General features: G+C 26.5%; 4 protein-coding genes across 10 annotated transcripts; 2 read left to right on the top strand and 2 right to left on the bottom strand.

Moving 5' to 3' along the window:
- Positions 1-1,280: 1,280 nt before the first annotated feature.
- On the top strand, positions 1,281-2,886 carry LOC122714958 (X-box-binding protein 1). The gene is made up of 3 exons (XM_043936773.1): positions 1,281-1,737; positions 1,843-2,343; positions 2,633-2,886. The coding sequence occupies exons 1-3, from the start codon at positions 1,466-1,468 to the stop codon at positions 2,733-2,735; spliced, it is 876 nt and encodes a 291-aa protein (XP_043792708.1). The 5' UTR covers positions 1,281-1,465; the 3' UTR covers positions 2,736-2,886.
- Positions 2,887-3,755: 869 nt separating this feature from the next.
- Positions 3,756-18,455, bottom strand: LOC122714739 (leupaxin). 7 transcript variants are annotated; one of them, XM_043936371.1, is made up of 11 exons: positions 15,026-15,107; positions 14,538-14,748; positions 11,676-11,827; positions 8,039-8,192; positions 7,832-7,961; positions 7,529-7,730; positions 6,543-6,857; positions 6,265-6,438; positions 5,951-6,181; positions 4,688-4,808; positions 3,756-4,595 (listed from the first exon to the last, which is right to left on the bottom strand). In XM_043936371.1, the coding sequence occupies exons 2-11, from the start codon at positions 14,650-14,652 to the stop codon at positions 4,450-4,452; spliced, it is 1,740 nt and encodes a 579-aa protein (XP_043792306.1). In that variant the 5' UTR covers positions 14,653-14,748; positions 15,026-15,107; the 3' UTR covers positions 3,756-4,449. The 7 variants fall into 7 exon arrangements, with proteins under 7 accessions (XP_043792306.1, XP_043792309.1, XP_043792310.1 ...); XM_043936374.1 differs by lacking the exon at positions 15,026-15,107 and adding an exon at positions 14,042-14,133 and having other exon boundaries at positions 14,538-14,555; XM_043936375.1 differs by lacking the exons at positions 14,538-14,748; positions 15,026-15,107 and adding an exon at positions 18,307-18,455.
- Positions 18,456-18,744: 289 nt separating this feature from the next.
- LOC122714962 (RING-type E3 ubiquitin-protein ligase PPIL2) lies at positions 18,745-21,172 on the bottom strand. Its single transcript, XM_043936776.1, has 9 exons — positions 21,032-21,172; positions 20,572-20,938; positions 20,349-20,514; positions 20,114-20,262; positions 19,873-19,996; positions 19,664-19,812; positions 19,457-19,608; positions 19,027-19,365; positions 18,745-18,948 (listed from the first exon to the last, which is right to left on the bottom strand). The coding sequence occupies exons 1-9, from the start codon at positions 21,061-21,063 to the stop codon at positions 18,861-18,863; spliced, it is 1,566 nt and encodes a 521-aa protein (XP_043792711.1). The 5' UTR covers positions 21,064-21,172; the 3' UTR covers positions 18,745-18,860.
- Positions 21,173-21,322: 150 nt separating this feature from the next.
- On the top strand, positions 21,323-22,224 carry LOC122715087 (39S ribosomal protein L11, mitochondrial). The gene is made up of 3 exons (XM_043937011.1): positions 21,323-21,490; positions 21,664-21,853; positions 21,915-22,224. The coding sequence occupies exons 1-3, from the start codon at positions 21,353-21,355 to the stop codon at positions 22,175-22,177; spliced, it is 591 nt and encodes a 196-aa protein (XP_043792946.1). The 5' UTR covers positions 21,323-21,352; the 3' UTR covers positions 22,178-22,224.
- The last annotated feature ends 413 nt before the right edge of the window (positions 22,225-22,637 follow it).

Below are 22,637 nucleotides of genomic sequence, written 5' to 3'. Positions count from 1 at the left end.
AATTGAATAGATTTTGTTAAGATTTTTAATTAATAAGTTAGACAAAAAAAAACAACGAAGTTAAACGAATATCGGTATCATTTTTTGAATATTATTTTGTAAAATATAAGACGAAAAGAACGAATAGTGGGAAAAGGATAGAGATAGGATAAAAATATGGAAATCAGCGCCATCTTCAGAATGCCGCAAATGAAACTCATGTAGGTAAGAACAAATAGTAGAAAAAGGATAGAGATATAATAAGAATTAACCATCAATACCATCTTTGGAATAAGACATTTCTTCAAAGAATTGTGCTTCTAAAAATATTTAAGAGATGACGCTAATTCTCAATTCTTGTTCTACTTTATCCTGCATTTAAATAGATGTCTTTGGCATCCAAGAGATGGTACTAATAATCAATTCTCTATCTCTATCTTTTTTTATTTATTTATCTTTACCTATATGAGTTTCATTATATGAGTTCATTTTTTACGGCACTCTGAAGATGGCATTGGTTCCTATTTTTTTTTAATCTCTGTTCTTCTCCAATTATTTTTTCTCTTTCTCTATCCTTCATTTCGTCTGTGATTTCATCTTTCTTCTATCAATATAATAAATAATTTATAATACATACGTGTAAAATGATTCATAAATATTATAATTGAATTGAAAATTATAATGATTTCAAAATTTCGATTTCTCTAATTTACATTTCTTTTTGTATTAATTATTTAATTACAAAAATTTCATACATTTTGATAAATTATAATTTTTTTTCTTTTTTGAATTACATTACATTTTTGAATATATTACATATATTGCATGATTAAAATTTCATTTATATTTTTTACATAATATTATATAATATAATATAATTTTAAATGATAAACTTAAATGATATTTATCAAACACTTTTCACAATAAATATTTTATAAGTAACAATAAATTTTAATACAACAATGTTGATCAATTAAAAATAATAAATTCAAATGATATAACAACTTTGAAATTAGTGTTAAAACTTATCGAATGAGTCATCATTAATTAGATGATTTTAAAAAGTTTGAAAAATAGTAGAGTATAATCTTAGTGGATAAAAGCAATATAAAAAAGTAACATGTATACTATATGACGTCAATAAAGTGTAATTATTTGACTATGTAGTAGTAAAAAAGTGCGCGAAGAAATACGATGTGGCAACCAATGACAGTTCACCACATGTAACATTCCTAGTTTCAGCCAGTCATATCAAAGACTGATGCAACTGTTGTTCTAGGATATTCTTCGGTTAGTCAAATGCTGCAGTTCGTCAGTACGGTTACATCAGCTAGAAACGCATATGGAATTTTTTCTTGATAGGCAGTGTTATGCTTCACATCAGTCGCTTTCCGATAGTCGGTGGCTTAAGAAGTTTGGGAAGATAAAGTGGTGAAATTTTAAAATAAGTGACAATAGTAAATTAATTTATATTTTATGGCTGATTATGAACGTATTGAAAAGTGTTATAATCACATTGCCTAAGGGCCTGTCATCAAAGGCGCCTGGCATTATTTCAACAAGCGAATTACCAAAATCTGTGCCGAAATTAAATTTTACTACTTCTGTGTTAACTAATAAACCGAATATGGATACGAAGAAAATCACTAAACACGAAGAAATTCAGGATGAAAGTTTATCATTCAAAACAGATGTTTGCGTTCGTGGAAAAAAACGACGGCTGGACCATTTGACATGGGAAGAAAAACTTCAGAGAAAGTATGTTTAAAAGGAATGATGCAAATATTAATTAATTATGAATATTAAATTAGATGTTAAATATTAGAATACATTATATTAATTAGATATTAAAATATTTCATAGGAAATTAAAAAATAGAGTAGCAGCTCAAACATCTCGGGATCGTAAAAAGGCTAAACTTGATGAATTAGAAGAAACTGTTCGAAGGTTAAGAGAACAAAATGAATTATTGACACAGGAATGTTCGATGTTAAGATCGCAGAATGAAGTGTTGATTACAGAAACAAAAAGATTGAGGAAAGAAAGAGAAATCAAGAACACAGAAGACTTTGTTTGTTCCATGTGTCAGAGTCGTGTCAGCTGTGCTGTGTCCTCACTGGGATCTACAGTATCCTCCACTCACCCTCTGCAGCAGGGTGGAACAACACAGCTGGCATCAACTCTGACACTAACTCCAGGAGCAACAATTCTTCTGAAGATTCTGACCATTTACTTCCTCTTGAAGAATTGTTTAGTGAACTCCAAGGAGATGATTATATCGAACGACTTGAAAAACTTGCAGAAAGTCTTCTGCGAGAAGTTACAGCAGAAGTGGAAGCAAATCCTCATAGAACAAATGAACAAGTGAGTGTTTTGATAATAATCAGTTATATTGACTAGATAACTATATTATATTATGTTGTACATTTTATCTAATATTTTATTATTCTATACTATAGAAATGAATGAATTATTTAAAAAAACAAAAAAACTTCAATATTGTTATGCTATAATATACTTAAAATTACTGATTTTTAATTTAGAATACAACATTTGAATATTATTAAATATTTCATTTGTTTCTAAATTCATATTTTTGATGTACAACTCAGTCTTCCTTTTGTTAATAATATAATGATTGTGTCTTGTGTAGGCAACAACCAAGGAAAATACCACTGAGGAATGTCACTATTCAGAAAGAGTGGTGGGGCAGACATCAAAAGATGTGGAAACCAATGGAACCTGTAGAAGCATGAATATACATGAATCATGGCATCCTGTTTCTAGCACAGCTAGTACACCTTATACCACAAGTACGAGCGTACCCATGTCAATAAAATCAGAGATTGAAATAAAACAAGAAGTCGATACACATGATTTAGACACTATTTATGGTACTTACGACGAAGCAACCAATTCCGTAATGATCATTTATCCTGGAGATGAAACTAATGTAAGCGTTCAAGAATGCGTTCAAGAAGTAGTTACAGACAGTATTTGCACAAATGAAGATTCAACATATTTAACACCGAATTATTATGTCGATCACTTATCTCCATGTTACACGAACACGGATTCTATGTCACCTTCGAGTATATATTCCGAAGAAATGGAAACTAATTATACACATTCCAAATTGGATTCTAATGCATCTGATTGTGGATACGAATCGCACGGTTCTCCGAATTCTGATATACGACACGAAAAAAATAACGTTACTTTGACGGATCTTTGGCACGAAAGTTTTTCTGAATTATTTCCAACACTAGCATGACAGTTTTCTCAAAAGAAGAAAATTTAAAATATAATGTCTGTGATATTCGTTATTTTTACTTGCAAAAAAATCATTGTCCCGACTAAAAAATTATTTGTTCTTTTTATACTAGTGTATTATAAGTAGCACAGAAATTGTGACACAAATCACTTTATAAACTGAAAACACAGATATAAAGTATAATTTTTATACATGTTTTTATTTTGTACATGTATTTGTAATATTAAATTTGATTTAACACTCACTATTTATATCGTTGTAAAAAATTTTTTAAACAAAATAGTAATTAATGTATATAATACCTCATAAATGTTTATTATAAAAATAATAGATGCTGTGCAACAGTATGCCAAATAAACAATAAATGAATTTAAAAAACCTTTAGTTTATTTTTATATTTTATCACTATTAATCATTATTTTTTAATATTTATAAATATAAATAATAGGAAATAGTAAATGATTAAAAAACAAAGTGCATTATTAATTTTTTAACTCACATATTTTTACTGTTTTACATTATGTATTTTGTTTTTGATTAATTCATTTTATTAGATTTATAATTAATTATATATTTCTTGCGAATATTTAGTAGAAATTCGACAAATATTAATGATCTTAACTATGTATTTCAGTTGTAAATATAAATATTTTTCAAATTTGTATATCAAATCTATCAAAAACACAGCGAATGTTTAGTAACGTTCCAATTTTACATAAATATTTTTCTTTCGAATAATTTTTTTTTTGAATATGTCAACGAATATGTTATTAATAAAAATAAGCTAATAATTAGCACCCTTTAATAATCCTTTGATTGTACAGTTAATTCGAAATACGTAATATAAAATATACATAAAAATATTAGCAACATGCTTCATACTTCGGACGATGGAAGATACAAAGGACTACAGTTATTCTATTATCTTATTCTTATGATATATAAGAATATATAACAATACATGACATATAATTAAATTGTTGCACCATTTGCATATTGAGATTTATAAAAATTTTCAAAGACTGCCTTGGGTTACAACGAGAACTTTAAATCCTGATACGTATTTCTGCATAACGATTAAAGCGATTACATATTCTATGCGGTATAGACCATACATGAGCAGTCTATAAATATGTAATGCCAAGCAGAATAGCTTGTTCGTTTTTATTAGAAATATGAATACTTTATAATAAATTTTAACCGAATAACTTATCGAAACATCCATGACAGTATGGTTTATCATTTTGTTCTTTAAAAGTACCTTTATTCAATTGTTTTAAACAAAACGCGCATACGAAATGTTCGGGATGAAATTTTCGAAACATAGCAGTTATACAACGACCTGAAAGAAAAACGTTTATTTAATAAGTTAATTCTATTAACAATTATAGCAATATAAAAGTTTGAGGTACAGAAAAATGAAAATTCAGAGACCTGTAATTGGTTTATGACATCCTGCACAAAGGGATCCTCTCTTAGCATGATAATGAGTTTCGCAATAAGGTAAACCTTCGTGATCAAAAAATGAGCCACCTTGGAATTTTTGTCTACAATCCTACGGATATAAAAAAAATTGCTATGTCAATTAAAAATATTTATGAAAAAAAAAAAATTATTAAACATGATTATATATAGAAAAAAATTAATATATAGAATGCAATAGTACACATTAATGCACTAATGCTGCATCTTTAGTTCTATTCATTCATTTATGAATGAATCTAGAACGATTTCACCATAACACAGAGGGGCGTTTCAACCAGATAAATATAAGTTTCATACACATCTGTTTATATGCTGCGCATATATAAACATGGAAGAGTTAAATATACGAACATATAATACAGAATACAGATCGTAATTCGTAACAACATTACGATTAGATAATATAGGATTCGCCGGCATTCGATCACACTTGTCTTCTATGAAGACACGTGGAAAGCGGCAGCGTCAGAGTCAGAGTTTCGAGCTAACTCTTGTGTTGTGTATGTTTTTTCGTTTTTTTTCCTAATTTATTTTTATTTTGCATACAATACTAGCAATTGATATTAGTATAACGATTGATTGTTAATAATGTTCATCTATCTAAAAAAACGTAGTTCGACAACAAAAATCAATTCCGACTGCACTGAATAATTTTCCATAGAATAATATTATGTTCCTTAACAATATCCTAATTGTTTGTAGTGTATATTATACATTTATCCATATGTATGTATGTATGTATGTATGTATATGTGTATGTGTGTGTATTTATATGTGTCCATGTAAATGAGTAATTTCGAGAAAGATAGATACGACGGCGATGAAATCAAATCAGCACATTCTTCCTTCGTGGATTACCTAAATCACCTGTTGAAAAAATATGGGGAAAGTCAGGTTTATACATTTTTGCAGCCTGACAGCATAAAGAAGGAACAATAGGATTTTTTACATAAAAAATCGAAGCATTGCTTATGCTTCTTCTTCTTCTTCCTCTTCATCATCATCGACACCAACGCATTTAGGGCAAACAGGTTTGCCCTCCATCGCATAAAACGACTTTCCAGAAACTGGCTTCTTGCAATCCTACAAGTTGTATATTTTAAAGCTACCGAACTGCTAAACAATTGCATCGATAGTTTGCATTAATCCTGAAACATCGCTGGAAATCGAAAATATTTGTTACGTGTGAACATTAACGAATGCACGACCTACCCTGCAAACGAAACAGTCTGGATGCCATTGACTGTTCAAGGCCGATATATAATTCTCCATAATAGCACGATTACATCCACCGCATTTTGGAGCGAACATATCGAAGTAATCCTCTCGGCAGTATGGCTTTCCGTCCCGCTCGTGAAATCCCTCTTCTCCAAATTGTTTGCCACACTGAGCGCAAAAGAAGTGTTCCGTATGCCAAGTTTTTTCCAAAGCGGTCACACATTTCTGAAAATAACGAGAATCGAAAACATGATGCAACTCTAGATAGCGATCGAAACATCGCGCGTGACTTTTGTTAGACGTCTTACGTCTAGAATGGGGCCATTACAGTAGGCGCAACGTGGAGAAAAAAGATTGTGATAATCAGGTTCGCAATACGGATGCCCCTCTCTTTCGAAGAAATTTCGCGTGCCCAGTTCCTGATTGCAATGCGTGCATGTGAAATGTTCTGGATGCCAAGTTTTTCCTAGAGCAGTGATCACCTGTAATTAAAAATACGTTTAACTTTATCGTCTTAGAGAAGTCAATATATATATATATATATATATATATCGAGGGAAATCCAAGATGATTTAGTTTCATTTACTTGTCCCACGATAGGTTTTTCGCAAGCGCTGCAGCATCCTTTTTGTGTAGTATTCACTCCTTGACGACTCATATCGGCTTGAAGATTTCCTAGCATAGAATCCAATTGATTCTGTTTGGTCTGAGTCGCTGGCTGTGGTGGATAAGGTTCTCCGTGTTGCTGTTGGTAGTGATGAGTGGTGTGAGTTTCGGTGATATGAATTCTAGTTTGCGTGCCCTCGGATGGCAACGGGCTTTGTGAACTTTTGGTCGCTTTGTTCGGTTTAGCGTATGGAGAATCAGTCACTGTTTGATGTTGATGGGAACTACTATTGATCTGTAAATGTACAATGTAAGAATAATCAGCTTGAGCATATAGATAGAAGAAATAGAATGCTTTAGAATAGGAATCAAGCAAAGATGAAAAGCAAATATGGAAAGCGAATAAGTTGCTTGAAAGTTAAAAGAAAAATCGACGACAAAGTTAGGGTTACGAAAAATTAGCTACTAAAATTGGAATGTCAAGATATTTCAAGATAAGATTGAAAAATTTTAAGGACCCGCGAGAGATGTCGATTGGCAGAGATGAGCTTGCAGACTGGCTGAAAGCTTTGAGAGATTTCGTGGATCACTATAATCCCCACCTTCTATATTTTCACTCCCCTACTACAGAAAATCAGTGAAGACGAAGAAAAGGAAACGGATGAAGGAGAGAGAGAAAGAGAGATGAGGAGTAGATGGTTGACTAGTGGTAGATGGTGGAATGGAAGTTATTTTGGTAACCTAGGGAGCCAAGAATGGGCAGAGATAGTTTTAACGGCACTGTTTTCTCATTCTATAATGATTTTAATAATAAATAAATATTATAAAAACAATTATTGCAACCGTTATTGAGAAATCCAGTAATTATGCAATTTCATTATAACTATGTTTTCAACTGATAAATAATCGAGAATGAAAACGATAAAGAGAATACATAAAGTGACAAATTTCATGATTGACACATACCTTAAATTCGGATAGAGAAGCCATTAAATCATCGAGTTCCTTGGTAGCGTTACTGGCAGTATGACCATTACTATAACTTCTCTGGACTTCGCTACGATTTAACGATCCGTGTTGTCTAGAAGGATAACCGTCATAGACGGGTTGAATCTCCGTCGACGTTTCCTGTATGGTAACTTTCACTCTTCCATCGGAAGGATAATCCCTGATGAAAGAAATCGCATTAGATTCGAGCATTCGATATCGAGCATCAAATTTTTTAANTTTTTTTTTTTTTTTTTTTTTATCAAAAATGAGAAAGTTTACCCGTTTGGTACCGCGGTACTCAACTCCTCGAGCAATGAATCGACGGTTGGTCTCGAGGCTGACATGCTACTTGGAGAACGAAGCATTGGACTAGAATCTCCATTCATTCCACTCGAGGAAATACGATTTTCTACGGTGATCGATATTTTAATCGTAATATCTTTAAACAAAAATTTAAATAAACATATACGAAAGTAAAATGCTAACCTCTTTCCTGATAATGAGCATTGTAATGGGCGTTGCTTAAATCTTGGAGCAACGTGTCTAACTCCGAGAGATTGTTGTTTAAAGAAGGCATTTTTCCTCCTCCGCTACTTTTCGCGATGCTTTCCTCGATAGCTTCGCGATTCTGATAAGTTGGCTGTAAGAATTATTTCCATTTTCGATTTCTCATCGATTCTTAACCCAATGACAATCTCTCCAATTTTTGACGAATATTTTTTAAAATTATTTGCGAAATAATAATTATTAATGTAATTTTAAATAATTTAGCATTCGCTCATTCAAGATTGATCTTAATTTTAATAAGTGAGTATAAGGGGAGGGGGAAAGCTGAAAATGCATCGACGTTTCTGTTTATGGTCGCTTATTTGTTAAAGAACGAGAGAAAAAAGTGAAGTAAATCTGCCAAGTTCCCGCAGAAGCATTATATTTAATATTATTTCAAAACATGATGTCATTAGATGCTATGCAGAATTTGTAAATACATTATCAATTAGGTGGACATACGGAGGACAAGGCGTCATATACTTTTAATAGAAACTTGCTCGCCAAACAGACCAAAATTTCTCGTTTATTGCAAAATTCTCGAGTAAGAGAATCGCCTCAAATTTGTTCCGCAAATCTAACCGATAATGGATTAGAATCGAATAAACATTATTTCAATTTGATTTCTTGTTTAAACTAGATATAGTAATAGATGAAAGGAAACATACGTTTATTCTATCTATTCGGCCGTAACATTTTTTTTTTTTTTCATATTTCCACGATAAAATGACATGAAACTATGTTAGTGGACGTCCTGATGGAAACTAGGTTAGGTCGGTGAGTTGTCATTCCAAAAATATCCATAGCAAACCACTGGTGAAGAAAACATGTCGCGATACGTCGAGAATCCTGCAGAACCCTGGTTAAAATCTCTTCGACTGGTTTCCTCGAATATCGAATCGCAGCCTGTGAGAGTTTTCGTCAAGGTTGGTCGATCAAAAAATAAACACGAGTTTATAAACCGACATGATTTATATGACATATGAAACTTAATAAATTAAAAAAAAATTTATCCAACTTGAAAAAATAAATCGAATAAGAAATTTTCATCTATGAGATTTCATGTTTTCTAATGTTATCTATAAGAAATTCAATTTACGTAGAGTTGAGAATAGTCAAATCTCAAAAGAAACGATATGAAGATAACACTGGAAACGTTCTCATTGAAAATATCGCAATATATCGTTCGAGAATCGACTATGTCTTAAGTAAGTTCGGCTTACAGAACGCCTTCGAAAATCACATTGTAACTCACGCGAATACGTAATCGTTCGTTTTACTTCGTGCTAAATTCGAATCGAAGGAAAATAGTTCGCGATTTGACAAGTTTCCGCCAACTTTTCGTTTATCGTGGCTTAAGACTAAGTCTGAGAAAGCCAATCTACGTCACGCTACAGTAAAATTTCGCGACATCCAAGAAGAATATGTATCACGCGGTTTATGATTTATATCATACAAGTAATGTTTAGCAAAATCAAGGAAAAGTATTACATTTGCAACCGATAGAGAATATATGTAAATTAAAATGATGTATATATGTTTTTACTATTTCCAAGAATTTATTATTATTATAAAAGTTGTTTTTTTCTTCGATTTATTTTTATTATTTTTTTTTCTTAACAGATATAGAGTGGAAAATAATTTTTATAGATACCATAAAATCTATTAATAAACTAAAGTTCGAAAAAATATCAAGTATATTTATTACAATGTCCAGGAAGAATTTATAAAGCGTGAATATATAAAACGTTCAATAACGTTTGATTAGAAATGATGAAATAAAATAGAGTTTTTTTTTTGTTTCTTTTTTAAATAATTGATTTATATAATTATATTTTTGAAGATGTTAAATATTATTTATAATAGAATACTTATATTTTATATTTAGAATTTTTTTTTTAACTTTTAAATTCTAATAAAAATCATATAAATTGTACGATGACTTCAAGAAATTTGTAAAATATTTGTGTATTATGCAATAAAGGAATGATCAAAATGGTCAACGAACATAATGATGAAACTAATTAAGTCTCGGATAAAGTTGTAATACTTTATAACAAAAATTGGATTTGGCAATTGAATTTTATGCAGTTGGCGCGATGGGAACCGCGTTGCACGCGAATAGGGAAACTTGCAGCCAACTCAAACGTCGAAAGATTGAATAATTGATGGATCGTCGCTCTTACCGGAGGACAATCGATAATACTACCAAGATATGTAATAGCTATTCCACTGAAAAGATCGATAAACGTCCAAGTCTACAAATTCTGTTACAATGTACATCTTATTTTATATATTTTAGTCACTTCGAAAAATATATTTTTATCTTTTTGTTATATTTCTTCTTCTTCTTTTTTTTATTTGAATTTATTCTTTTTTAATTTTTCGACTTTTTAGAATTTTTTTTTATTTTGAATGTATCAATTTGGAAATGAATCAATTTATAATAAATGTGACTATGCGATGATAGAGGTAATTGGTCAATTTCCTGCGAGATCGATCGAATTTCCTGATCGAACTCAATCCATTAATAATTTTGAATGGTAATCGTAGAATCCGATGTGATTCATCAAGGAACATATTTCAAAGTTGATTAACCATGAAATTGCAGATCAGTCATTTGATCGTTGGATAATTTTCATAGTTAAATGGTCATAGAATTAAAAGAAAGATCGAAAATAAAATATTCTTTTTTTTTTTATAAATTTATAGTTTTTACGCTCAACCGAGAGATAATATTGATTCTAATTTTAATAACCAATTTCTTACTTAAATTCTACAATTTTTGTCATAATCTCTTAATCTCTTATTTCTAGATGTACCCTTTCATACAATTGTTCGTTTGTTTATTTAAATTAAGCTTTAAAATTTCTTCTGAAATTAGAAAAAATTCCGTCACTGTTTCGACTTATTTTCAAAGTGTGACGTGAAACTACTCGTATTAAACAACTTCTAACAATATGTCGAGTGGCGCCGTTTCCATGGCCACATCTAAAAATACATTATACAAGAACGATCATAGTATAAAGTTAGCTTAAATAATTTTGAAAAATACGAACAATTAATTGTATTTGATTTATTCAATTGAACGAATTTTGATAAAATCTTGATTATTTTTAGATATAGTTAAGTGTCATTTTTTAGCAAAATTTTCATAGTAATCATTTGAATATAAAAAACTGAGAGAAGGTCATCGCAAATTTTAAAATGAAATCGCAAGAATAGCGCAATAAGTGAAACATTTCATTCCTGCCATCTATCTCAGAAAATTGTAACCTAAATCAATCGAGTTTCTGATCATGTAGATAAAACAATGATATCGATATGTACAAAAGTTAATCCGTAGAATTTCAATGATGAATTAAATTTATGATTTACGATTATTATATTATAATGACGATTGTTTTTATACGTTGAACATATTATATACAATATTTATTTTGCGAATGATGCACAATTGGTTTTTACATTTAATAATATTGATAATTAAACTGTTGCATTTTCATTCAAATAAAAAATTTTTTTATCTTATCAATGATGATATGACGGATAATATATTGTAAAAAAATTTACATACCGATTGCGGCGGAAGAGGAGAAGTTCGATTATCGTACGATCTATAAGTGGTAGTTCGTGCGCCGTTCAGTGATCCATAACCAGGAGTCGCATTACTACCGACATGATTTCCTTCCGATGATACTGTGTTCTGAAGATCTGCCAGCAATGCATCTGAAATCATTAAATTATTACGATGAGGAAATATTTTTCTTAATGATTTGAATTTAATGAAATTGATAATTACTTCTTTCTAAGAATAAAATAAATTGGGTATTTTTCATTATAAATATTATTATAAATATCTTATTTATTCGTTTTATTTTTATTTTTTATAATTAGCTTTTTAAATATTGTTTCAGGTTTGTAAAAATTTTTCTTATTTATGGCAATATGTATAAAATAGCTATGTATATAAATAGTAATGATAATAATATACTGACTCGATACTGATACTGATACTGAATACTGATAAATATATTAAATTTTCATTTATCATATATTAAGTTTTTCATCATAAATAATTTACAAGAATTATTAATATCAAATAAGTGTAAATTTAGGCTGAGAATCAAATTTATCGAATTAATACAATTTATTTATTCAATTACTCCCATTACTCCCCAGTTTTTTTAGATTCTATGACTAACATTCATGACTAACATTTTTATAAAAATCTTTTTTTTTTATAACAAATAAAATAATTTTGGATGATTACCAACAATTAATATAAAAACGTTTATGTTATAAATATATATAAGCCTACTTTATTATTACCTCTCGGCAAAATAACGAGAAAAAAAAAACGCTGACGTGAGCATTGTTTAATAAGTAAACCTTTGAGATAAGCATTCAAGTCAATCCTCTATGAGTTATGAACAGTTAAGAATAAAAAATCTATCATTTACCAAGACTCAGAAAATTCGTTTCCGTTTTTTCAATATTATAAGGTTCATAAAGATTATCGGCACCAGCCTTCGACTCGCATCCTGCTTCCATCGCGAGACAAACCGCGACACACCCACTGTTCCGAGAACGTCGAACTTTGCCACAAATTTCCGGTCGAATTGAAAGCAATGTATGGATATTTACGAAATCGTATTTTACACTTCAATTCACAATTTTTAAAATTATTTACAAATCGAGAAAGAAAGAAATTAAAATGATCGTCGTAAGAATGATTAAACACACTGAAAATATTTGTAGACTGCGCGGAATTTTCAAGGAACGTCTGAATGTAAATATTTGATATCCATTTATCTTTTGATAATTGCATGGATTATAAATAATGCATTTTTTTGTATCTATTTGTCTCTGTTTTATATCTTTTCTGCGACAATGAAAAATTACGTGAGTAAACCACCTGTCACGTGTTTATTGAGATATTGGCAAGATTTGTGCACGCGAACTTATGACGATCGACAAAGCAGTACTGATTGTCAATCAAGTTCTCGGTAAAGCGACCGGCTTCGAAGCCGGAGAATAGAAACCTGGAGGAGGCAAACCGGCCTGGAGAAGGAGAAAGAACAGAAGATGGAGGGAGTATTCTCACAACACGGGAAGTAGAAATCCGAGGTTACTTCGAGATGAAGAAAAAGCAACCTTGTAGTACGAAGAAATGATTCACAAATAAAACTTGAATGAGACAGTTATATTTTTTCATAGAAATTAGAACATTCTTTGAATATGACATTAGATGTTCATTAAATATTATAATTTGAAAGTTTGAAAACGCCAATAAAATATATATATAATGAGAATATATATGTAAGTACATATACTTATAATTAATCTATTTTGTCGATAATTTGTAGATTATTAGAGAAAAGGTAAAAAATTTTTATATAATATAAAACAAAATTATTAATATTATTACTTTAATTTTTCATCTAATCGATAATGAAATTATTGATTTAAGATTTAAATTAGGATGATTTTAAGTTAATATAATAACAAGCTTAAATGAAATTTATCGTTGGCAAAAAGCCTACTGAACTTCTGCGAATCTATTTTATACTTCTGAATCATATGGTTAATTTAGATTAATTTTGTATTATACAAATGCATTTTTGTTATAAATTTCCAAATTAAATCTCTATACAATTAATAAATTTTGTAAAAAAATCATAATTATTATACACATGTAATTATAAAATGAAATATTTCCTTTAAGTATATTACTTTTTGAATATATTATTGCGAATTGTCGCGAATTTAATACGATTATTAAGTAAAGTAAAACATTCATCTTAAAAAAATAAATTATTATAATTTATATATATGCATGTATATTTAGAATTCAATTATAATTTATACACATTAATTTTTATACCTAGTTAGTGATTATTGTTATTAACTTATATTCCCACTAATTCCATGATTACTTACTTATGTATTGTTCCCAACAAGCATGTTTTTGAATTGTTGTCAAACGAGCCGGAGTAATCGGCGATTCAAGTCTCATAATATCATTCATATTGCTATATTTTCAACGAAATATTATCAAATCTAATAACATTAAGTTTAAATAGAATTTAATATATTTACGAAATATAAAAAGAAAATATAACAAAATTTGCATAAACATAGCAAATTTTTTTAATCAATTCTAAATCTATTCAAAGCTTAATTACTTATATAAAAAAAAATATACTTAAAGGAATAGTAACAATTACAAGATAACAATTTGGTAAAAAAAATAAAATAAAATAAACTTTTCAATTGCCAATTTCTAAAAACTTCATGTAAAATTAAACATCAAAAAAAAATATTTCTTATATTATTTAATAATAATAATAATTTAATACTTCAAGAAAGAAGGAAATCATATCACGATTATAACTATAAAAACATATAAAAATAAAAAAATGAAATTATTTCATACCGCTTGAAATTATTTTCACGTGCAAGGTAATGGCACGCGAAGAAATGATTGTTAGAAGGCACGTATGTACTGCAAGATCAGGTAGAACTGACAGCACGTGTTTCTCAGTTTGCATTTACAGAATCTGTTACGTGAACCCATCTCCTTCTTCATTTGTCTCTGTTCTCTTCTCTCCCTCCTTTTAACCTTGTTCATCATCTCTGTTGCGCATCTTGGTTAACACGCGTTATACAGAAATGTTTACAATTAGATTCCTAACGACAAACATCTCAAAAATAACTTGAAATAACTATCATTTTAACACGATTTTTTCTTTTTATTTATAAAAAAAAATATCATTTAATCAATTTTATAAAATTTATTCGTAATTTAAAAAAAATTATACTTTTTAATATGAATGGAATGACTTATTGATCCTATACAAATATATATATATTTTTAAATACATCAGTTGTAAGCGTAGGAAGTTAAATCACACACTGTCATACCTGATATGGATATGTATAGATCAAGGCAAGATTTGTTCAAAGAAGAGTGCCTACGCATATACTGGATCTTTCATGCAATAATATGCACGATTAATAAATAAGAACGATTTCCTGTATCTCTAAAAAAAGACTTTCAATAATTAAATCATTGTAATTTGAAATAAAAATATATATCGCTATATGTATACTATATGTATAATATATATATATATATATATATATATATATATAATAAAATTCACATAGATTAAATTATTAAATTATTTAATAAAAAAAAATTCTTAAATTACATACATGTGCACACGTTTTTCACTTAACAATTGAAATTTAGAGAAACTGATAATTTATTAAATTATATATTAATAATAATACTATTAATATCAATTTTTTATATCGATACAGCAATTTATTAATTCCAATATGAAAGAATAGATGGCGCCACACGGGAAATTGATGTAACATTTATAATTCAAACTTCTTTGGAAATAAAAAGAAATTAACTACCTTAGATTCGTTTAAAGATTTCCATAAAAGTATTGTAAATAATGACTTCAACAAATATTTCAAAAAATTTAGTGTCAAGGCGACCCACATTGTAGGTGAAAGGTATTCCAAAAAAAATGATGTGATCTGTGCACATCATGAGTCATCTCTTCAGACAGAATCAAATGTACACTTCAAAAATAATTTAAATCCACATATTCTGTAATACAATAATATTAATTTAAATACATTTTTTAGTTTTAAAAATTTTAAAAAATTTTTTTCAAATAATATATTATTTTAGATGCGAAAATAGTAATTATATACACTAAATTATAAAAAAAATTGGAAATTATGTTATGTTAACCTTTGACTATATATCGGCAATTTGTATCAATAGTTAAAAAAATATTATAAATTATTTAAAATTTTTAATTAAAAAAATTATTTTTAAAATATCATCATATGGTATATTATGATATATTAAACTAATTATATTAAATGATTATTAAATTTAATAATCATATATTTTTATAAAACCATTTTAAAATTTCATAATTAATTTGTTTCTTTTCAAACCTATGTGCTCTATAAACCGACAAAAAAACTGTCAGAAACAATTGAGCTTAATTTAAAAGTTCACATTATATTATCACGCAGAGTTGTGTGAACGCAAACTAACACAAATACAGATTTTAAATCAATATAATAATTAATGATTCAATATTAATTAAAAAAAAAAGTATATCAAGAATAATTTAGATTAATAATTAAGCTCATTAGTTCATTTATGCAAAAAAATGCACGTATATATAAATGTAATCGTGATTATTAGAAACATTTTCTTATTTTAATTTACATATTCTTCTTTATTTTAAATTTATGTAATAAAAGATTAAAATCATGATAATCTTTGAAAAATGCAAAAAAAGATTAAATAATACAAAAAGAATTATCGACTCACATCCTGGTGGTGAACCTTTTTTGATGGTGATTTTATAGGGCTGATAAATAGCACTTGGTTCTACTTTTCCATACATTGTTCGATCCATAGCCATTTTTTTTAACTTAACACTTAAATATATAATCACACTTATATTCATATATTATTTTTATATAGATTCATACAGAATCATTGTATATAAACATATATGTTATGTTTATGTAGCACTTTTACTGTGGTAATGCTTCTCTTTACTGTCTATCGCGAATGACTGAGCTATGTAGACGATCAATTAATGGTGGGGATGATACACATATCAAACGACCACTTGTTGAATGTTGTCTGTGAATTTTATACGTACAAACACACGAATAACTAAATAAATAAATAGTCTATTTAAAAAAAAAAAAGAAATAAGATTAAATGAATAATTATAATCGACCGATTATTCTTTATTTATATTTTCTATTATTTTATTTGAACACAATTTGTTTAAATATAATAGACAAATTTACACGCACATGTTATTAAAATTTTACATATAAAAAGTTAAATGAGTCAATGCTGTTTTTTATTATTTTTTATATGATATAAACTATCACTATTATTGATGAAATGAAATTATAACCACAATATTGATTCTATGTGAATAAACCGAAATTAATAAAAAAAAAAAATAAAATAAAAAAATAAAAAATTCAAATATATAAGTGTATTTTAGACAATATCCGACCTCTCTCCACAACGATATAACAAAAAGACAGCAATGCCATGAAATACACTAAAAATACATAGAATTGTTGGCACGATACTTAAAACACTTTTGCATTGTTATATGAGCACTCTTGCATTTTGAGATCTTCCGGTGAAATATATCACGTGGGATATTTTAAAAGTTTTTAAAACTAATTTAAAATTTTTTACCTATATACAATTCTAAATATAAAAATATTTGAAAATTCTAATTTTATTTAAAAATATATATAAATTTATAAATTAAATTTTGAATTTGAAAACATGAATATATAATATATAATATATGAATATATAATTTCAATAAATATATACAATTATAAAAAACATAATTTGCACTAATTATATAAAAATAATAACTAATATATTAAAAAAAAGAAAAGAATTTATATTTATTATATTTATATTATAAAAAATTTTATATTATAATATATTATATATATATTATATTATAATATATATTTATATTATAATATATTATAAAAAGATTATTATATTTATAAAAAAATTTTTAATTGAACTTTCACTGAGAGAATAAACTAGTATGAGATGCATTTAACGATGATGCAACGAAAAGTTACCATTGAAAATAAATAACAGTTACGAACTTCACTTCTTTTGATTTTCACATTACAGCATGCCATCTAGATTTCTAACTAAACAAATCTGGTGTGATAGAATTGTATATATAAATTTTAATAATAAAATACTTGTTTTTATACTTTTTGTACTCATATATAAATAATAAAAAAAACAAAATAAATTAGACTATAATTTTTTTTTAAATAAATTTATGATTTTTTTCAAAACTTTTTATTAATACTTTATTATTTATTTATATATAAAAATTATATATGTATATATAATCATATATTTTTGGAAAATTTTAAATAAAATAAAAAAAAAATAAATTATAATATTTAATTTTTTAAGATAAAAAATAAAGTTTAAATTCAAAAAAATCAAAATTCACATAATTAAATAATAATATCCAATAAATATTTTTATAATATCTAACACAAATATTTCTGACAGTAGAATTGATTTTGATCAAATTTGAGGTTATCTTATTATTTAGGCTTTTAAAATTCATTTTACTTACCTAAATCGTCCATATTTAATATATATTAATTCTGCAGATATCGTTACACAAATTACACTCAAAATTTATAACAATTTTAAATTTAAATTACGATAAAATATGTTAAAGTTGATCAATTTACTTCTCTGAGTTAAGGAAAGCAAACATCAAATATGGAGAATCCGGTTCTCAGTTTATGACTTCCAGTATTCATCTAACCTTCATACAATTCAAATAATATAAAATTTATTAAATTTCCACTTAATTCAAATAATATATTTATATCTAATTTTTATTATGGTATATTTATTATTTGTATTATTAATGAAAAAAATTTGTTTTATTTATTTATTTTTTATTTGTTATAATACATTTATTTATATATTGTTATTCCTTTTGATAAATTATAATAAAAATAATAAAATACATAAATGATAGTTCGTTTCTACATAATGAAAATATAAAAATAATTTATATTTGTGATATAAATTTATATAATTAAATATATTGATATTTGAAATATACAGCTTCAAATAATTTCTATTTGTACATTTTTTTTTTAAATAATTTAATAATTACCAAGATGAAAAATCACCAAATGAGTTTGTTACTGTCTTTTTCTTTTTAATTGTAGATGGTATACTTAATTCCTCTTTCTCTATCCTATAAGTAAAATTAATAATTAATATTTTAGAAATCTATTAATATAAATTTCATAATACATATATAATATGACTGTACTTGTCTTCTTCCTTATTTGGTTTTATGTATTTTCCTACACCCGATCGATATATTTTTAATACATCATTTTTTTCCATTTTATTATTTGATTTATTTTTTGCAGCTTCTTGAGCCAATCGTTCAATTTCGGCAGCACGTTCAATAGCTAATTGTTCATCTGCTTCTTGAAATGGATCAACAAATACTTGAGCTTTTTGAATTATTATATCTTCTATTGGTCTATCTTTATTATCCACTTCAATTTTTTCAATGGCATTTAATGTTTCTAATCCACCTACTATTTTTCCAAAAACAGTATGTTTGCGATCTAAATGTCTACATGATCGAAATGTAATAAAACTGTAATTATATAAAACAAAATATATTAGATTTTATCTTAAATCATGCTTATAAATAAATATATAATAGAAAAAGAATAAAGAATATATACAATTGCGATCCATTTGTATTTGGTCCAGAATTTGCCATTGATAAAATTCCTCTTCCTTGATGAATCAAATTTGGTTTGAATTCATCTTCAAATGTTTTATTCCAAATCGATGTTCCTCCATTACCAGTATTTGTAGGATCACCTCCTTGTATCTAAATTAAATTATTTTTATTATAAATTCTCAGTTTAATATATATATATATTTACCATGAAATTTCGTATAGATCTATGAAATTTTGTTCCATCATAATAACCATTCTGACAATGTTTTATAAAATTTTCACAAGTTTTTGGAACAAGATCACAATGAAGTTCTAAATTTAAAGCACCAAAATTCATAACTAATCTTACATATCCTAGAAAAAAATATTATATGATTAAATGAAATATAAATTTATATAGATGCTATTATTTACCTTTTTTTTTAATCCTTTCATATCGTACTAAATCTTCTGCAATAACTGCTGCTTGATGTGTAGTTTCTGTTGGCATTACTGTTGATGTAAAACCAGCAGCAACTGCACCAGTGGAATAATGTGCCTACATTTCAAGTTTTTTTTTAAAATTAAAAAAGGAAAAAAAAATATTAATAATATTAAAACATTAATGTTAATATAATATAAAATAAAAGAAAAAAATTAATGATAATACACAAACCGCATTAAATTTATCTGCTTTTGGTTTAGAGATTTCTTGTTTAATTTCAGTTTGTTTATAATTTCTATCTAATTCAGCTAATATTTCTTTAGTTTCCATAGACACAGTTTTTAATTTTGCATTTGGATTATTACGTTCCTTTATGATTTCTGTAATAATGCTTGTTTATAACATTTCAATATATATAAAATTCTCATTAAAATAAATTAAAATTCATATTTTCATAAAATATTACCTTCATCTTCAAGTTTAATATTATTTTTTATATGATGAAATGTAGATAAATTAAATTTTATGGCATTGTTTGGATCTTGTATTACAATAATGTCTTTTCGTGTAAAAGGTTGATCATTTATTAAATCTTTCCAATTACGTGTCTTTATATTTAATTGTTCTATTGCCTAAAAAAAAATTAAATTAAATTATTATGAATAAATATTTTTAAATTTAATTTTTACCTCATATGAAAACACATTTCCAGTTGGCTTAATGGCTATAATATGAGAATATTTAGTAAATAATTTAAAAAGTACTGGACAATGATATTGCCCTTCTGAATTTATATGAAAATTAAGTTTTATTAAAGTTTTTGGATCTAATGGTTTTCCTGTAACAGGATTATGTTTATACTTTTTTATATATTCTAATATTGCTTCTAATTCAAAGATATTTCCTTGTGGATCACAATAAGGATGTTCAAAAGGCTGTAAAGTCAAACAACAATGATTATAAGGTAAACGACGAAATGTTGTATCTTCACTTGCTTCAGAACTTCCAGATTTTTTTCCACCATATAATGTTGTCCATTCTGTATATGTTAAATACCTACAAAAATAATAAATATAAGAAATTATATTAAAAAATAAAAAATTTTGTATTATAACCTCATAAATCTAATAACAATGATTAACAACTTACATTTTATCTTTTTGATGCTGACGTTTACCCATTTCGATTGTGTTATTATTTAATTTTCTTTTAAAAAAGAATTATGATAATTATTATGATAATTATATTTAATTAATTCAATATATTTCTTAATTATTTAACATTTATTTATTTTTGACATAAATTCATCACATTCATATTTATACTACAGCATAGTAAAGTTTTTTTTTAAACTTGGTAAACCTGATAAATTAACTATATACTTTTATATATTATATTGCTTTATTTGTATTTATAAGATTGTTTCAAATAAATTTTAGATTCAAAATTATATGATAAAACTTTATAAAAATGTCTAGTAAGATAATTAAAAAAGGAAATGCATTGAAAAAAGTAGTGAAAAAAGTAGAACATCGTACTCCTTTGCGAGTAATTATTCCTGCAGGAATGGCAAATGCTAAACCACCTTTGGGTTCACAACTTGGACAGGTTAAAAAATCTTATATTTTTTTCATTAATTTAATAAATTGTTTTTATTATAAAAATTAGTAAGTAAATAATGTAATTGTTTTTAGTTTTATTAAGAATATAGATTATTTTATATATTTAATAATTACATTTATTAGTTTTTTATTTAATTTTTATTTAAATATTATTTTCAGAGAAATATTAATGTAGCAAATTTTTGTAAAGATTTTAATACAAGAACTGAAAACATTAAAGAGGGTATACCTTTACCATGTCGTATCAAAGTAAAATCTGATGGAACTTATTCTTTAGTGATTCATAAACCACCAGTAACATTTTTTTTGAAACAAGCAGCTGGAATTCTAAAAGGAAAAGTGATAAAAGGTAAATTAAATATTATAAGATAAATTTATTTAATATTTATTATGCAAATTATATTCTTTAGATGAAGTAGCAGGAAAAATAACATTTAAACATTTATATGAAATTGCCTGTGTTAAGGCACAAGATCCACCTTTAGCATTATTAAGTTTACCACAGATTTGTGAAATGATTGTTGGTATAGCTCGAACATGTGGTATTCAAATTGTACGTACATTAGATCCAGAAGAACATGCAAAATTTATGAAGCAAAGGAAAGAAAATTATATGAAATTCCGTGAAGAATTAGAGGAAATTAAAAAATCCAAAGTACTTAGGGCAATTTAAAATATTATATTCAAATAATTTATTATATATTATTAATAAAAGTAAGAGATAGTAAGATTTAAGTATATCACATGGCATTATGTAATTTTTCCTTCCTTGTTAAAACATGAATTTATCCTATTTAATATTTTATATAGATTTCCCACTGACAAAATTTTGTTATTAATCACTTATTAATAATCTTTTAAATGATTATTATGGAAGTAAACAATAGAAATTAGAAAATATGCATAATAATGTTTTATATTTGCTTAATAATTAAACAAATGAATTTTATAATGCATAATTCAAATAATATGAAAAATAATATTTATTAATTTTTATTATATTCTAATGTCTGTATTTTCTAAATGTATTTATGTACATTGTAATGCTGTTCGAAAATGTAAGTAATTTTTATCGAAATCGAAATCGATAATCGAAAGATATGGTATCGATATATCGTTAATATATTAATCGT

The sequence above is a fragment of the Apis laboriosa genome, unplaced genomic scaffold (assembly GCF_014066325.1).
Source record: "Apis laboriosa isolate Shangri-la unplaced genomic scaffold, ASM1406632v1 scaffold34_cov151, whole genome shotgun sequence".
NCBI classification, from domain to species: Eukaryota; Metazoa; Arthropoda; class Insecta; order Hymenoptera; family Apidae; genus Apis; species Apis laboriosa.
This window is presented reverse-complemented; position numbering and strand designations above follow the sequence as displayed.

What these genes read in the sequence shown, in the direction of transcription:
- LOC122714958 (XM_043936773.1), top strand. Translation starts at nt 1,466, where the DNA reads ATGAACGTATTGAAAAGTGTTATAATCACATTGCCTAAGGGCCTGTCA. An exon ending in GAAGAAAAACTTCAGAGAAA is followed by an intron (nt 1,738 to 1,842) that starts GTATGTTTAAAA and finishes AATATTTCATAG; the next exon opens with GAAATTAAAAAATAGAGTAG. An exon ending in CTCATAGAACAAATGAACAA is followed by an intron (nt 2,344 to 2,632) that starts GTGAGTGTTTTG and finishes TGTCTTGTGTAG; the next exon opens with GCAACAACCAAGGAAAATAC.
- LOC122714739 (XM_043936370.1), bottom strand. Translation starts at nt 16,611, where the DNA reads ATGAATATAAGTGTGATTATATATTTAAGTGTTAAGTTAAAAAAAATG. An exon ending in AAAAACCTATCGTGGGACAA is followed by an intron (nt 6,439 to 6,542) that starts GTAAATGAAACT and finishes TTTTAATTACAG; the next exon opens with GTGATCACTGCTCTAGGAAA. An exon ending in CAGACTGTTTCGTTTGCAGG is followed by an intron (nt 4,809 to 5,950) that starts GTAGGTCGTGCA and finishes TTATATCCGTAG; the next exon opens with GATTGTAGACAAAAATTCCA.
- LOC122714962 (XM_043936776.1), bottom strand. Translation starts at nt 21,063, where the DNA reads ATGGGTAAACGTCAGCATCAAAAAGATAAAAT. An exon ending in TGAAAGGATTAAAAAAAAAG is followed by an intron (nt 19,813 to 19,872) that starts GTAAATAATAGC and finishes ATTTTTTTCTAG; the next exon opens with GATATGTAAGATTAGTTATG. An exon ending in GATCTATACGAAATTTCATG is followed by an intron (nt 19,609 to 19,663) that starts GTAAATATATAT and finishes AATTTAATTTAG; the next exon opens with ATACAAGGAGGTGATCCTAC.
- LOC122715087 (XM_043937011.1), top strand. Translation starts at nt 21,353, where the DNA reads ATGTCTAGTAAGATAATTAAAAAAGGAAATGCATTGAAAAAAGTAGTG. An exon ending in TGGGTTCACAACTTGGACAG is followed by an intron (nt 21,491 to 21,663) that starts GTTAAAAAATCT and finishes TATTATTTTCAG; the next exon opens with AGAAATATTAATGTAGCAAA. An exon ending in AAAAGGAAAAGTGATAAAAG is followed by an intron (nt 21,854 to 21,914) that starts GTAAATTAAATA and finishes TATATTCTTTAG; the next exon opens with ATGAAGTAGCAGGAAAAATA.